Below are 17,054 nucleotides of genomic sequence, written 5' to 3'. Positions count from 1 at the left end.
TTCAAGACCAACCTGGGCAACATAGTGAGACCCCCCATCTCTACTATACATATTAAAAAATTTAATAATAACAAATTAATAAAAATCCTACACCTAGCAATATTATCTTGAATAAATAATTTAGGCCAGGTGCAGTGGCTCACACCTGTAATCCCAGCACTCTGGGAGGCTGAGGCAGGCAGATCACTTGAGGTCAGGAGTTCAAGATCAGCCTGGCCAACATGGCAAAACCCCTGACTCTTCTAAAAAATACAAAAATTAGGCCGGGCGCGGTGGCTCAAGCCTGTAATCCCAGCACTTTGGGAGGCCGAGACGGGCGATCACGAGGTCAGGAGATCGAGACCATCCTGGCTAACACGGTGAAACCCCGTCTCTACTAAAAAGTGCAAAAAACTAGCCGGGCGAGGTGACGGACGCCTGTAGTCCGGGAGGCTGAGGCAGGAGAATGGCGTGAACCCGGGAGGCGGAGCTTGCAGTGAGCCGAGATCCGGCCACTGCACTCCAGCCTGGGTGACAGAGCAAGACTCCGTCTCAAAAAAAAAAAAATACAAAAATTAGCTGGGCGTAGTGGCAGGCATCTGTACTCCCAGCTACTCGGGAGGCTGAGGCAGAAGAATCAGTTGAACCCCAGAGGCGGAGGTTGCAGTGAGCCAAGACTGCGCCACTGCACTCCAGCCTAGGTAACAGAGTGACCTGTCTCAAAAAATAATAATAGTAATTCAGAATATCAAAGTCAAAATGCCAAAATAGGCCAGGCATTGCGGCTCACGCCTATAATCCTAGCACTTTGGGAAGTTGAGAAGAAGGAAAGATCACTTGAGGACAAGAATTCAAGACTAACCTAGGTAACACAGGGAGACCCCGTCTCTATAAAAAAATCACCAGGTGTGATGGCACGTGCCTGTAGTCCCAGCTACTTGGGAGGCTGAACCACGAGGAGAATCTGAGTCTGGGAGGTTGAGGCTGCAGCGAGCCATGATCTTGCTACTGCATTTCAGCCTAGGTAACAGAGCAAGACCCTGACTCTCCAAAAATAAAAAAAAATTTAAAAAGCCAAATGCACATATATAATTTTCAAAATTTCCTGAAAAATATCTAAAAGTCTAGTATGAGAATGGCTTGTTAAAGTGTGGCTTATTCCTTTAGACTAAGCTCGTCCAACCCGTGGCCCAGGATTGTTTTGAATGTGGCCCAACACAAATTCATTAACTTTCTTAAAACGTTTAGGTTTTTTTTGCAATTTTTTAAGTTCATCAGCTATCATTAGCATTAGTGTATTTCATGTGTGGTCCAAGACAATTCTTCCAGTGTGACCCAGGGAGGCCAAAAGATTAGACACCTGTGTTTTAGACTACAATGCAGTCATTTAAAATCATGTTTTCAAATAACCTTTAGTAGAATATGCAATGGAATATTTTTAAAGCAAGGCTCAAAACAATATGATATAACTAAATAAAAATACATAATCATTCAAGGAAAAAGAAATAAAGCAGGCCAGGCACGGTGGCTCATGCCTGCAATCCAAGCACTTTGGGAGGCCACGGCAGGCAGATTACTTGAGTCCAGGAGTTTGAGACTAGCCTGAGCAACACTGCGAGACCTCGTGCCTACAAAATATACAAAAATTAGCTGTGCATGGTAGCGCATGTCTGTAGTCCCAGCTACTCAGGAGGCTGAGGTGGGAAGATGGGTGGGGCCTGGGAAGCGAAGGTTGCAATGTGCCAAGATGGTGCCACTGTACTCCAACCTATGCAACAGTGAGACCTTAGTCTCAAAAAAAAAGAAAAAAGTAAATACCATAAAATATTATCTCTGGAAGCCAGGTGCAGTGGCTCACGCCTATAGTCCCAGCAGTCTGAGAGGCTGAGACAGGCAGATGGCTTGAGCCCAGGGGATCAAGACCAGCCTGGGCAACATGGCAAAACCGCATCTCTCCACAAAGTTAAAAATTAAAAAAAAAGGAAGAAAGAAAGAAAGAAAAACAAAACCTACCTCTTGGTGGTAAAACTGAGTGATTTTTGTGTTTTTCAAAACACATTTTCAGTTTTTTCACTTCTCTAAAGTAAACAGGCTGGGCACAGTGGCTTGGGCCTGCAATCCCAGCACTTTAGGAGGCCAAAGCGGGAGGATCACCTCAGGTCAGAGGTTTGAGACCAGCCTCGCCAACATGATGAAACCCCGTCTCTACTAAAAATACAAAAAATTAGCCGGGCATGGTGGCTTGTGCCTATAATCCCAGCTACTCAGGTGGCTGAGGCAGGAGAATCGCTTGAACCCAGGAGGAGGAGGTTGTAGCAAGCCAAGATCACACCCTTGCACTGCAGCCTCAGCGACAAGAGTGACGCTGTCTCAAATAATAGTAGTAATAATAATAATAATGTCAAAAATAAACAGGAATTCTTATTCTCCATATTTTTTGAGACAGAGTCTCTCTGTCGCCCAGGGTGGAGTGCAGCGGCGCGATCTCAGCTCACAGCAACCTCCGCCTCCCAGGTTCAAGCGATTCTCCTGCCTCAGCCTCCCAAGTAGCTGGGACAGGCGCCCGCCATGATGCTGGGCTAATAGGAATTATTTTTATAATGAGAATTAACAATGAAAAAATTAGTATCAAACTTCTAAAGTAAAATACAATGCTTAAAATCAGATAATCAATATTTCTGCATTTCTGTGTATTATCTTAATTTAAATGTCCCTTATCAAAGACTACTTAAAGTCATAAGAGTCAACTTGAATAGGTTTCTCACCAACCAAAAATGAAAAGGTGAAAAATGAAAAATGAAAAAATCAAGGTAATTGCAATGGATATGTTTAATTCCATTGAGTTCATGAAAAATATCAAAACAAAACAAAACCTCACAGACCACATCTTTAAGGAATGCCAGGGAACCAAGTCATTAATTTAAAAACTGGTAAATGAAGGGGAACAATTAAGCTTTACCCTGCCACTCCTACAGGCACTCAGGATAAACAACATTTCATGAGGAAAAGTTCTTTAGAGCAGCTGTCCCTAACGTTTTGGGCACTGGGGACCAGATATGTGGAAAACAATTTTTCCACAGATGGTGGGGGTAGTTTCGGGATGATCTGAGGGCATTACATTTATTGTGCACTTTATTTCTATCATTATTAAATTGTAACACATAATGAAATAATTACACAACTCATCATAATGTAGAATCACTGGGATCCCTGAGCTTATTTTCCTGCAACTTAGATAGTCCCATCAAGGGGTGATGGGAGACAGTGACAGATCATCAGGCACAAGATTCTCACAAAGGGTGCGCAACCTAGATCCCTCTCGTGCCCAGTTCACAACAGGGATTGTGCTCCTAAGACAATCTAATGCCACCACTGATCTGAGAGGAGGTAGAGCTCAGGTGGTAGAGCTCAGGTGGTAATGTGAGCAATGGGGAGGGGCTGTAAATTCGGCTCAGCGCAGTTCCTAACAGGTCACAGCAGATAACAGTCCGTGGCCTGGGAGATGGAGACCCCTGCTTTAGAGATTCTCACCAAATAAGCAGAGCGAAATGTTTAAGTATCACCATTTTGGAATCCCTAACGATGTAAAATGGCTACTAATGTCACTGAAGAAGTAAGACATTAAGCATCTCCTGATAACAGTATATAATACCACCTATTGCACAGTCTTGAGAAAGAAAGCAAAACTTTATGTGCTGAATAACGGTAACAAAATATTGTGTGAGACAAATATGAAAATTTTGAGCTTACAAAAACTATGTTCCCTTTTCAATCCCCTGTGGAACACATATAAAAACTTGTTGGCCAGGAGCAGTAGCTCATGCCTATAATCCCAGCACTTTGGAAGGCCAAGGCGGGCGGATCACTTGAGGTCAGGAGTTCGAGACCAGCCTGACCAACATGGAGAAACCTTGTCTCTACTAAAAATACAAAAATTAACTGGGCTTGGTGGCAGATGCCTATAATCCCAGTTATTCAGGAGGCCGAGCCAGGAGAAGTGCTTGAACCTGGGAGGCGGAGATTGCAGTGAGCCAAGATGGTGCCACTGCATTCCAGCCTGGGCGACAGAGAGAGACTCCATCTTTAAAAAAAAAAAAAAATTAGCCAGGCATGGTGGCACGCACCTGTAATCCCAGCTACTCAGGAGGCTGAGGTGGGAGAACTGCTTGAACCCAGGAGGCAGAGATTGCAGTGAGCTGAGATAGGGCCACTGCACTGCAGGCCAGGCCACAGAGTGAGACACCATCTCAAAAAAAAAAAAAAAAAAAACTTGTCATAAACTAAACCACAAAAAAAAAAAAAAACTCACTTAACTTTAACACACAGAAATCATTCTGGCCAAACAATCTGATTATGATACAATGTAAACCAGAAAATATTAATGGGATCATAACCAAGAGAAACCAAATCCATTTGAAAACACACGAGTCTTAATTAAACAGTCAATATCAGACTTTAAGGCATTCCTCCCCCAAGAGGCACTTCCTTTAAAGTCAGATTCAGGACAATAATGACTATTCTTACCATTATGATTCAGCATTATTCTGAATCTAGATCAAAAGAATAGGTAATAAAAATTAGTGTAATTATTTCAGGAAAGGTGGAACTAAAAGTATGGTGTCAATGCTATGATTATACCTAAAACATCTGAAACAACTTAAAAAAAAACACACTTTTAGACTAAACTTTAAAATCTACCAAATAAATATTAAAAAAAAAAAAAAAAGTCAGGAGCCTTACTGTATAGCATCCAGATAAAAAGTAACAGAGTTGAAGGAAGATTGTTCCATTCAAATTACCAACAAAAAGATTAATTGAAAATTTCTCAAAGAGAAATATACAGGAATTACATGTTAAAACTTTACTAAAATGTAAAATATTTAAAGAAATGGTGAGAAATAAGGACCTTTTAAAACACCACTTAAGAGCCGGGCATGATGGCTCACATCTGTAATCCTAGCACTTTGGGAGGCCAAGGTAGGTGGATTGCTTGAATCCAGGAGTTTGAAGCCAGCCTGGGCAACATAGCAAAACCCTATCTCTACTAAAAATACAAAAATTATTTTGTATTTTTTATTTATTATTATTGTATTTTTTATTAATTATTTTGTATGTACAGGTGGTGCGCACCTGTAGTCCCAGGTATTTGGGAGCCTGAGGCAGGAGAATTGCTGGAACCCAGGAGGCAGAGGTTGCAGTGAGCTGAGACCATGCCATTGCACTACAACCTAGGTGACAGAGCGAGACTCTGTCTCAAAAAAAAAAAAGAGGGGGGAAAAAAAGCTGCTTAATCCCTGACAGTTAGGGCTAAATGACAAATATTTTACAGCAAGGAAAATACCATGACCCATGACATTTCTAAACAACCCCCTGAATTAATTTCAGGCAGTAACTTCAACTCCTGCCCACCCAAAATGAACACTTCACTATAGCTATATCGGTTCCAGTCTTTTCCTTCTCTTCCCAAGGTTTAACCATATAGAAACATCAAAAACGAGAGGTAAAAGTAGCAGAGAAAACTAAGGGATCAGGAACAAATTACTGTGATTTTATTCTAAGACTAAGTCCTTCATCATTACCTGTAATGTTAAAAAGGTAGATAAAGCTTCTCACTGCCAGAAACACTGAGCGAACAAGTAACAGGGTTTTTTCGTAAACTCACCTCTCCTATTTTCAATCAATTACCTCTATATTCAAAAAGCATTTATAGAGCAAACAACACATACAAGACAAAAATGACTCAAATAGTTCCTTTGGGCCAAGAACTCACAACCAAATAAGACAGTTAGGTACGAGACTCCAAGTACCTGGAAAACAAAACATGTAAAAGTGAGATAAAATAAAGCATTAATCGAGTTTTTTGGATTGATTTTTTCAGCTGAATTTTCATCATATATTAAGTGGTCATTGACTTTGAAAGTTTAGAAAGCTGTCATCACTTAAGTTATACTCTGAAGAGGCAACCCGAGGTCAAAATAATCGGAACATCTGCAGAATTAAAAGTCATAGGAAGTCAGGCATGGGAGCTCACGCCTGTAATCCCAGCACTTTAGGAGGCTGAGACAGGAGAAACACTTGAACCTGGGAGGCAGAGGTTGCAGTGAGGCGAGATTGCTCCATTGCACTCCAGCCTGGGTGACAGAGCAAGACTCCACCTCAAAAAAAGAGAGAGAAGAAATGTTAAGTGTAAACCAAATATGGAAGTCATCTACCTCAAGGTCTTCCAAATGGGAATACTTATAGTATGTGCTGCTTTTAACATTCCAATAGAGGTCTCAATGAATGCAAGGGTTTTCTGTTGCTGCTGTAGTTTGCTTACGTTTTTATTACCATGCTCTCAGTTTGGTGTTCATACAGAATGAGATTTTCATCTAATTTTCTGCAAAGGTTAGACAGAAACATAGATTTGGATTTTTGTATTTAAAAAGGGGGGAAGAGGGGCTAGGTGCAGTGGCTTATGCCTGTAATCCCAGCACTTTGGGAGGGCAAGGCAGGAAGATTATTTGAGCCCAGGAGTTTGCGACCAGCCGTGGCAACACAGTGAGACCTTGTCTCTACAAAAATAAAAATAAAATAATAAAAACCTAGCTGGGTGTACTGGTACATGCCCGTAGTCCCAGCTACTCCAGAGGCTGAGATGGGAAGATTGCTTGAGCCTGGGAGGTTGAGGTTGCAGTGAGCTGTGATGGCGCCATCGCACTCCAACCTGAGCAACAGAGCAAGACCCTGTCTCAAAATAAAGGAGGGAAAGGGGATGTTTGAAATGCTTGTTCCCAGGTGCCATAAAGAAACAGCACTTGAACATAAATACAATTTCCTCAGCAAGGTCATTTTTATACTTTCTGCAGAAAGGGTACACTCGCCAGCAGTTCTGCCATGAAAGCACACCTAACAAAGGAGACAGGGTCATTTATAACCTGACGTGTCCACCCTACTGCTGTGTCCGGTTTCCATTGGTTGGAATGGGACCTCACATTCTGTATTTATCCAGACTGGCTAGCAACTTCGAACTTCTTAAAAGAGGCAAAGGCAGAGAACAAAGGAAGGAGGAAGAAACTTGTGGAATGCTGAGAAAGGTAAAAACACCTTCAAATAAGGTAGAGGAACAGGCTATGACCTAATGCTTGCATGAACCAGTATAAGCACGCCAGGGCAAATATTTAAGCTAAATTGTGGGAGCTAAGAACATAAAGTACACTGATTTCTTTATTATGGCTAGCAGATACTTAAGAATGTTAGCACAGGTCTTTGAATAAATTTTGCTTCTAAGAGAAGTTACTATTTATTCTGAGGAAAGTCTGTCTTCAAAGAGGAACTGCTTCTTTACTTTTTACAAGGGAGAAGGGGGTTCTCTAAAAATAAGTATCATTAACCAGAAAAAAGTTAATTCCCAGGTTCCATGATAAGAAAAACAGTTCTTAGAAGTCACATAGTTATATGTTTATTTACAAGCTTGCCAAAAAACCAGTAAAAACCTGCCTCCACTTCAATTAAGAACATGTATTTCAAATACAATTTTATTTTACAACACTGCAGAAAGAACACTTGGGAAAACCATTCTTAAGTGACATTCAGATCTCAGAAGAACATCACACGGTACATGTTTCTTCTAACTGCCTTTCTTAGTGCCTCAAAGTAAGGCATTAAAACACAGTGGTCAGAATGAGATTTTCTTTTCAAATAATACATTCAGAATTCCTATTTTCTTCAAATTTTTTGATGTCATTACCACCTGGCCTAGTCTGTCCTAAATGAATAAAAGTGTGCACTGAAAGAAAGCACACAGCTGGGCACGGTGGCTCACGCCTGCAATTCCAGTACTTTGGGAGGATGAGGCAGGCAGATCGTGAGGCCTGGAGATCGAGACCATAGTGGCCAACATGGTGAAACCCCACCTCTACTAAAAATAGGAAAATTAGCCGGGCATGGTGGCTGCCCCTGTAGTCCCAGCTACACAGGAGGCTGAGACAGGAGAATCACTTGTACCTAGGAAGCAGAGGCTGCAGTGAGCCAAGATCACGCCACTGCACTCCACCCTGGGTGACAGAGCCAGACTCAGTCTCCAAAAAAAAAAGGCACACATATCATATGCAGAGGCTCACACATGTAATCTCAACACTTTCAGGAGGCCAAGGTGGCCAGCCTAAGCAACATAGTGAGACTTCATCTCTACAAAAACTTTAAAAATTAGCTTGGCGTGGTGGTGTATGTCTGTAGTCCAAGCTAATCAGGAGCCTGAGGTGGGAGGTCGCTCGAGCCCAGGAGCTTAAGGTTAAAACAGGGAATTACGATTGCACTCCCTATGATTCCAGCCTGGGTAACAGACCAAGACTGTCTCTTCAAAAAAAAACACACACTATAAGAAAGAGCATACTGGAACTTCCAGAGGTCTGAAAACTTGCACTGATACATCCCAAACGCCAAAACCAGTGCCCAGTCCACGCAATGCACTCAAAAAATTGTGTTCAAAGACTGATGTCTGCCTCTATTACATTGTATTAACCCATGACTGTGCAATAACTTATAAGCCTCTGTGTCTTCATTTTTTAAATGAAGGTAACTTAAGAGAATACCTGTTACCCCAGGATTGAGTCTAAGTCTTCGAAGATAAGAGGCAGAAATGAAAGATGTCATAATGTGAAAATGTTCATTAATTAGCTATTTTCTTGACCTCTGTCCATGAGATTTGATTATAGTAAACCTTAGACAAAAAAATCCAAATGAAATGGAAACTCAGTTGTAAAATCACCAATTTGGCAAAGAAGCAGAAACTCATGAGACTGATCAAAGTGATAACAGATGTTAATATTTTTTAGGTTTTATAATAGTATTGGTATTGCTTTTTTAAAAAAAAAATCCTTTTCCTTTAAAGATACATACTGGAAACATTTTTGAATAAATAATATGCTTCAAAAACAATGGGGAAAGGGGATGATGAAAAGAACATAATTGGCCATGAGTTAATTAATTGAAGATGGGTGATGAGGTTCATTATATTATTATCTTTTGTATATTTTTGGTATTTTTCATAATAAAAAATATTTAATGAAAAAAGTTTAAATATTAGAAAATTTCAAATCAGAAACACACATAGGCTCACCAGCCAACGATGTTCAGGAAGAAATAGCCAATTAACTAGTGAAAAGAAAACTGAAAAGCTGTTTTCAAGAAATTACTGAGAGATCTCTGGAAAACAGTAAGGGCCTCAAATAAAAGTGTATGTGTGACAGCGTCATGAAATATCAAACGTGTGCATGTGTAGGGACAGAGGGTATATGGAAACTCTATCCTTTCCACTCAATTCTGCTGTGAACCTACACTTGCTCTCAGAAATAAAATTTATTAGTTTTGAAAAAATCAAATATGAAATGTGTCTTATTGTGCTATTACATTATACAACTTTATCAAAAAAATTCATGTTCTCCAAAACAGTTCCTTTTCTTCCCCCTTATGGAAAATCAACTTTCTCACTACAAAGAAATTTTGGTTCCTATTTTGAATGATCACTTAATAACAAAGACAAACCTCTTCTATCACTCTGTCTAACTGGTTCTCACTGATGAGTTTGGTAATTTGTCAAGATTTCAAGATTCATTTACACATAAAACCACTTGCATTTATTGTATACTTCAATTTCAATACTCAAACATTAGATACTCTTAGATGCCTTATACCAGACAATACAGATGCAGCAGTTAGCATTTCCTTTCTATCCCAACACGGGGATGATACGAATGTGGGTGGTCCTGTGGCCACTTACCACTTTCCACAAGAGAAGGTTTGTGTATTTGATAACTCATACCTTGACTACACTTAAGTTTCTGGTGGTTACATAATCTAATTAAATATATTATGTGGTTTCAACTGGGATAGTCAATCTAGGAAGGCTACATAATATTTGTAATAATAATTAAACAACTGTACTTTCAATTCTAAAAGCTGCCACAGTTTTAATTAGCAATTAAAATGACTTCACAGTATAATACAGTCACTTAATCATAAAACAATACAGAACATGTCACTGTAGCAAACAAGGGATCTAAATTTGCTTCATCTTACACCAAACCCACATACTTTACTAAAATCAAAATTCTGTTTAAATCACACACACACACACACACGAGAATCATGGATGGGATAAGCTGTAGGAAATAGTAACCTATTCCCTTATTCTCCATCCTTTTCCCTCCCTTTCTTCCAGATCAGTTTAAAAAGAACAAAGAGCTAGAAAGGCCAAGTTATTATTTATTCATTTATTTATTTTTAAGACAAGAGTCTCCCTCTGTTGCCTAGGTTGGAGTGCAATGGTGCAATCTCGGCTCACTGTAGCCTCTGCCTCCCAGGTTCAAGCGATTCTTCTGCCTCAGTCTCCCGAGTAGGTGGGATTACAGGTGAGTGCCACCACACCCGGCAACATTTTGTATTTTTAGTAGAGACAGGGTTTCACCATGTTGGCCAGGGAACTCCTGACCTCAAGTAATCCCAGTCTCCCAAAGTGCTGGGATTACAGACGTGAGCCACGACACCCAGTGCACCCAAGAGATATTTCGAACTGTATGTTTTGGAGCACTCAGGAAGTTTCAGAAGATCTATTATCAAGGAAGTAATACATTTTTTTAATGAGTGGGGTTTTAATTTGCCTGAGGAATCCAATTTCATGTTTAAAATTTGGGTTTTTTTTATTTATTTTTATTTTTATTTTTTGTTTTTTTTGAGTTGGAGTCTCGCTCTTTCACCCAGGTTGGAGTTCAGCCGTGCGATCGTGGCTCACTGCAGCCTCCGCCTCCCAGGTTCAAGCAATTCTCCTGCCTCAGCCCCCTGAGTAGCTGGGATTACAGGCACCCGCCACCACGCCCAGTTGTTTGTGGCGTTTTTTTGTATTTTCAGTAGGGACAGGGTTTCCCCATGTTGGTCAGGCTGGTCTCGAACTCCTGACCTTGTGATCCACCCGCGTCGGCCTCCCAAAGTGCTGGGATTACAGGCGTGAGCCACCGCGCCTGGCCAAAATTTGTTTTTTTAACACCCCACTACTGGTGCCACATGGTGGCTCATGCCTTTATTCCTAGCACTTTGGGAGGCCGAGATGGGTGGATCATTTGGGGCCAGGAGTTTGAGACAGCCTGGGCAACATGGCGAAACCCCCTCTCTACTAAAAATACAAACATTCGTCAGGTGTGGTGGCACTCACCTGCAATGCCAGCTACCTGGAGGCAGAGACACAAGGATTGCTTGAACCTGGGAGGTGGAGGTTGCAGTGAGCTTAGATTGTGCCACTGCACTCCAGCCTGGATGACAGAGTGAGACTCTGTCTCAAAAAAAATAAAAATAAAAAATAAAGCACTCCACTACTAAATTTAAAGTTTGAAAACCCACTAATAATCTAAATTCTCACCAGGATAATAATGTTAAGCAGGGCACGGTGGCTCATGCCTATAATCCCAACACTTTCGGAAGCCGAGGCGGGCAGATCACTTGAGGTCAGGAGTAGTTTGAGACTGGCCTGGCCAACATGGTGAAACCCTGTCTCTACTAAGAATGCAAAAAAATTAGCCAGGCATGGTGGCACATGCCTGTAATCCCAGCTACTCTGTCCTGGGCAACAGAGCAAGACTCTGTCTCAAAAAATAATAATAATAAAATAAAAAAAGATAATAATGTTGGTGGCAAGGCCAGATACACCTCACGTAACCTGATATGTTAACCTGAGGTGTTCTAACCAGCACTCACAGCCTCTCATGAAAGGTCCAGAAAGGCAAGGGGGCAAAATCAAGTTTTTTGAGTTGTTTGTTGTTTTTGAGACGGAGTCTCGCTCTTTCGCCCAAGCTGGAGTGGCGCTCGGCTCACTGCAACCTCTACCTCCCAGATTCAAGCAATTCTCCTGCCTCAGTCTCCTGAGTAGCTGGGATTAAAGGCACAGGCCACCATGCTAGGCTAATTTTCTTAATTTTAGTAAAGATGGGGTTTCACCATGTTTGTCAGGCTGGTCTCGAACTCCTGACCTCATGATCCATCTGCCTCAGCCTCCCAAAGTGCTGGGATTACAGGAATAACAAAATCAAGTTTTAAGAATACCTTTCTTCAACTCCTTTCATTCTCTACATGGGCCATACAAGTTATCTACCAATATTTCACTTACAGTGTCCATGAGCTGTGTGCCATTTTCCAAAGACCATTAACTTGTTCCTACTTTCTCTAATTTGTTTCAAGTTCTCTGATTTGTTTTCTCCCTTATTAAAAATTTGCCTTGTGATACATTACATCACACAAACTCTCTTGACCAGTTCTAGTACATTCAACTGTCTATATCTCACTGGAAAAAGCCTGTATCACATGGCAAAGTATTTGAAAATATAGAAATAACCTTTCTTCAGAGATGCTAAACAGATCTGCAAGTTTCGAAATGGATTGAAACTACTAAAAATGAAGAAAAATGTCAAAAAGAAGGGTGGGCGCGGTGGCTCAGCCTGTAATCCTAGCACTTTGGGAGGCCGAGGCACGCAGATCACCTGGGTTCGAGACCAGTCTTGCCAACATGGTGAAACCCTATCGCTACTAAAACTACAAAAATTAGCCAGGCATGGCAGCATACAACTGCAATCCCAGCTACTCAGGAGGCTGAGGCCGGAGAATCGTTTGAACAGGGGAGGTGGAGGTGGAGGTTGCAGTGAGCAAGACACTGCCACTGCACTCCAGCCTGGGCGACAGAGTGAGACTGTCTCAAAAAAAAAAAAAAAGTCAAAAAGAGGGACCAAATATAAAGCCTGAGAACCTCCCAAACCAGAACTTGATCCCAAACACACCTCTGATGTCCAGATTGGGGTGCACAGTTCTGATCGGCAAGATAGTCCCAGTAACTATCAACTGCATTTACACTTTGGTCTTTAGGAATGTACCTGATCTATGCAACTGTTTCTAGTATTTTACAAATTATTCAAACAGTTCTTGTAGATACACACAATGACTGATGTGAAGCTTGACAGGATTAAAAAATAAAACTGCAGAATATCAGAGTAGAAATGCTTCTCAAGAATTTAGTGCAGGTCAGGTGCGGTGGCTCACACATGTAATCCTAGCACTTTGGGAGGCCCAGGCAGGCAGATTGCTTGAGGTCAGGAGTTCAAGACCAGCCTGACCAACATGGTGAAACCCTGTCTCTACTAAAAATACAAAGAAAGTAGCCAGGCATGGTGGCACTCGCCTATAATCCCACCTGCCTGGGAGGCTGAGGCAGGAGAATCACTTGAACCCGAAAGGCAGAGGATGCAGTGAGCCAAGATCCCGTCACTGCACTCCAGCCTGGGCAACAGCAAGACTCCACCTCAAAAAAAAAAAAAAAAGAATTATTTAGTCCAATCTCCTCATTTCACGCACAAGAATACTGAAACACATGATTAAGTAACTTTCCCACAGTCTCAGGGCTAGTGGGAGAAACTAGATTTTCTTTTCATTACCACTTTCTATTCTACGAAGTACTAAATATGATCACCACTCAGCTTTCGTCACACATTTTGGCATCATTCAGATGTTCACTTATGCAACACAGAAGGCTTAAAAAACAAGCACAACTATAAACAGGTCACCTTAACATGACTTAGGAAAAAAAACACACTCAAGATCACAACATGTCCCACTGCATTCAAAATGTCTCATAGTGCAATACCAAGAAGCAGTTTCCAGCATCTAACCACTATTCCAAAACAAAATTTTACCCAATAGCATTTCTTGTTGGTTATTTAGATATAAATGGTTATAGGTTCATGGGTATTAAGCCATCAGCAATCAAGCCCTAAACACCAAACATTAGCTCCACTGTTATTTTTAGCCCTTTCTAAGTAAAAACTTTTACCTAATAAGCCAAAACAATAACAAAACCCGGAGTGCTAATTTGCCAAACTTGAACAATAAATACTTCAGAAATCAATGTTTAAGTATGCCTTGGTAGATTCTAGGTTCATAAATCCAAACCAGATATGCCTTCGCACCATGGCATATTTATATACTGTACATCTAAAAAAAGCTGTTTGTGTCCCCAAAAATGGTAGGTATTCTCCCGGCAAGTCTAATCCAAGTGATTAAAATGGGGAATCACTGTAACAAAGTGACTATTTTTACTGTGCCTGAGTAACACAAAAACCTAGGAGTCTCACTTCAAAAAGCATTTGGATTGTAACTATTTATGAAGTATTCTTTTTTGACTAAACGTGATTCTCCCTGTTGCATTCCTGCTTCTGCCGCCCCTCACCCCCATTCTCCTAAGGATCGTTAACACCAAAAACTTCTTTATACTCTAGTCAGGAGGAGAGTTGTTAACCTTGACATTTTATAATCACTCTCTGAAGAGGGCAAATTACATGTTTCAGTTTTGCTTCTTTTTAATTTTAGGTCCCACCCACCCCTCAAGTGGAAATGAGAAATTTGTCAGAGGCCCCTTAATAATCGGCTGACGAGAATCATCCAGTGAAGAAATATGGACAAAACTATTATAAAACCCTGAGTCATCACTCAGCTCAATCAGTAGATTTGGGTAAACACTGAATGAGTGACTTATGTCTTGTGTGTTCACTCATCCATACCCACATGCGTGAACATACCATGTTACTAGATTTTATGTACAGTTAACCAAACAAGATACAGCAAAATCATTTCTTAAAAAGCTCTTCGGACACAGTAAAGATGCCCACCCAGCAGGTAAATGTAACCTTTCCTCCCCCACTGTATTTTTATTCTTTCTTTTTTGTTTTTTTTTTTCTAATTTCAGTGACACTATAGTTTGAAGCTAGTTTACAAACAGAACTCCTGAAACTGATTCAGGTAACCTATGTTAATCTGAGTAACTCAAAATATTAACACAAGCCTGACACTAGTATCGCCCTGGACATCCTGAGAGTGCTCTTCCCTACTTTCCTCAGTATCTTAAAGGCCTCTCCACAAGAAATGTCACAACAGAAACAACACACAATCCTTAGGATCTTAAACAACATTGTCCACATTAACGTCTAAGACGTTAAGCTCAAGAATGAAGTCTGACTTTAAACCAATCTTTTCGATCAACTCCGCCAGGTCTGACCGGGCCCCAAAAAAGCAGAACCCGTAAGTTTCCCGATGGTTTCCTTTCCATTCAGAAAGTTACTAGACGCCAACGGAGATGTGAAGAGGCGGGGATCGTAGGGGAAGGAAGAACCGGAGGAAGCAGGGAGAGAAGTCACAGAACTCCCCCAAAGACAAATCCTCTCTGCCCCGCCTCTCCTATGCGCAAAGGTCCACGGAGGACCCTTGGGAAAGGCTCACCTCTCTCCCTCGGGGTTGGGGCCCTTGGGCTCCCCAGGACCCCCCAGGTGGGAAGACAACAACCCGAACACTTCGGGAGAAGCAGATGGAGAGGACGTGGAAGACTAGTGAGGACCCGGGAATCCCGGTAAGAAAGTGTCAGGGAGGACGGCTTGAGTGCTTCACAGGCTCTGTCACGACCCTGGGACCACCGCTCGGGGACAGCTCCAGGGAGGACAGACCTAAGGGTCCAGCCCTCTGGACAAGAGCACCCATCCCCGACACCTCTCACTAAGCCTCTCCCCGCGGCCCGGCCTGCAGGCCTGGGCACACTTACGTGGAGAGTTTCCTGGTCCAGAAGAGGCCCCCGGGCCACAGCTCTTGGAGCTGCACCGCCCGGCCCAGGTTGCATTTGATCTGGGCCAGCTGCAAGTCGGACTCGGCGTCTAGCCGCTCGGCGTAGGGCAGCAGCTTGTTGTAGACGATCTCCTTCTGCGGGACGAAGCCCCGCGGGCCCGGCTCGGGACGCCCGCCCGGCTCCGGGGGCTCTCCGACTCTTGCCCGTTCGGCCAGCTCCATGAGCCCAGGGACACCCCCCCTACCCCCTCCCACCCTAACCCTCCCCGACCCCCACCCCTCTCCGGGCTCCGCCTCCTCCGCGTCTTCGTCGCCCTGCGGCCGCCGGCGGCCCGTCGCCCTCTGACCGATCGCTAGGCCCCCTTCCCTGGCCGGCGTGCTGCTGGGCCCCGCGCGGTTCCCGGTTCGTTGGCGGCGACAGCGGCCGCTCCGCCCGCCCCGCACCGGCTCGGCTGGTGACGCTGCAGCCGCCGGGCTCAGAGGTTCCGGACCGGTCTCAAGTCACTTCCGGGGCGGGGCGGGGCGGAGAGACGGCCTCGGGAGAGGCGGTGGTGGCAGCGGCTGGAGCCCAGCGGGCCGCGCCTCCCTTGCCGTGGGCCCGACTCGGAGCCCCCACCCCGGGCCTCACCGGCCCAGCGCGAGGCTGCCTCACCGGAAACACGAGGCCGAATTCCAAGCTATTGTCCTGCTTCGCCGGGGGTCGCGCACTCCAGGCAGCGCCCACCGGAGCCCCAGGCGCGGCGACAGGCGGCAGCCAGGTCGACCTGGTCCCCCAGCCGAGCAGCCCTGGCTTCTAGGTTACAGGGATTTATGGAAAAGCCTACGTACCCACTTGCTCCTTATAGATTTATTTAGTCCATCCCACTTGTTCCTTATAGGTTTAATTATTCTGTCCCCTTTAAGTCCCCATCTTTCTGGTATTCTGGCCGCCATCATTCCAAAGAAGAAAATCGTTAACTCACTGAATAAATGCTAATTGAACAAATGTTTTGTGTGTAAGGCGCTCCGTTTAGGCTATTGAGATGGAAAGTTTAACCTGGTTTCCGCCCTCCCAAGGACTTAGTCTAGCAGAGATAAAGACGTGAATTACAAGATAATGCTCTTAATTGCTAGTTAAGTACAGGAAGCCTTAGAAACTCTACAGAGAAGTTCAAACTAGGGGGTTGAGAGGGTGTCAGTTTCCTAGAAGTGATACTTAAATTAAGCTGTAAGGGTTGAGTGCAAAGTTGATTAGAAAAAGGAAGGGAGGAGAACACGTATTTCAGCTGAGAGAACAGCTCTTGAGGCTGCAAGCATGTATTCTAAAAATTCAAATTTCAAAATAGCGTAAGAGAGGGGAACGGAGAAATGAGACTGAGAAAGAAATCCTAAGGAATTCAGAGCTTTATCCGAGAGACAAACTTCCAAAAGATTTTAAGCATAGCAGTGGGATGATATAATTTACATTTTTA

The 17,054-nt window shown here is 43.0% G+C and overlaps 1 protein-coding gene across 1 annotated transcript in view; it reads right to left on the bottom strand.

Moving 5' to 3' along the window:
• Positions 1-16,634, bottom strand: part of PSME4 (proteasome activator subunit 4) — a 108,166-nt gene extending 91,532 nt beyond the window's left edge. Inside the window, 1 exon segment of the mRNA XM_033175714.1 lies at positions 15,584-16,634. Coding sequence (XP_033031605.1) covers positions 15,584-15,825 — 242 coding nt within the window. The 5' untranslated portion in view covers positions 15,826-16,634.
• Between the last annotated feature and the right edge of the window lie 420 nt (positions 16,635-17,054).

The sequence above is a fragment of the Trachypithecus francoisi genome, unplaced genomic scaffold, assembly GCF_009764315.1.
Source record: "Trachypithecus francoisi isolate TF-2019V2 unplaced genomic scaffold, Tfra_2.0 Lachesis_group17, whole genome shotgun sequence".
Classification (NCBI taxonomy): Eukaryota; Metazoa; Chordata; class Mammalia; order Primates; family Cercopithecidae; genus Trachypithecus; species Trachypithecus francoisi.
Note: the sequence above shows the minus strand (reverse complement) of the source record. Positions and strands in the feature narration are given on the sequence as shown.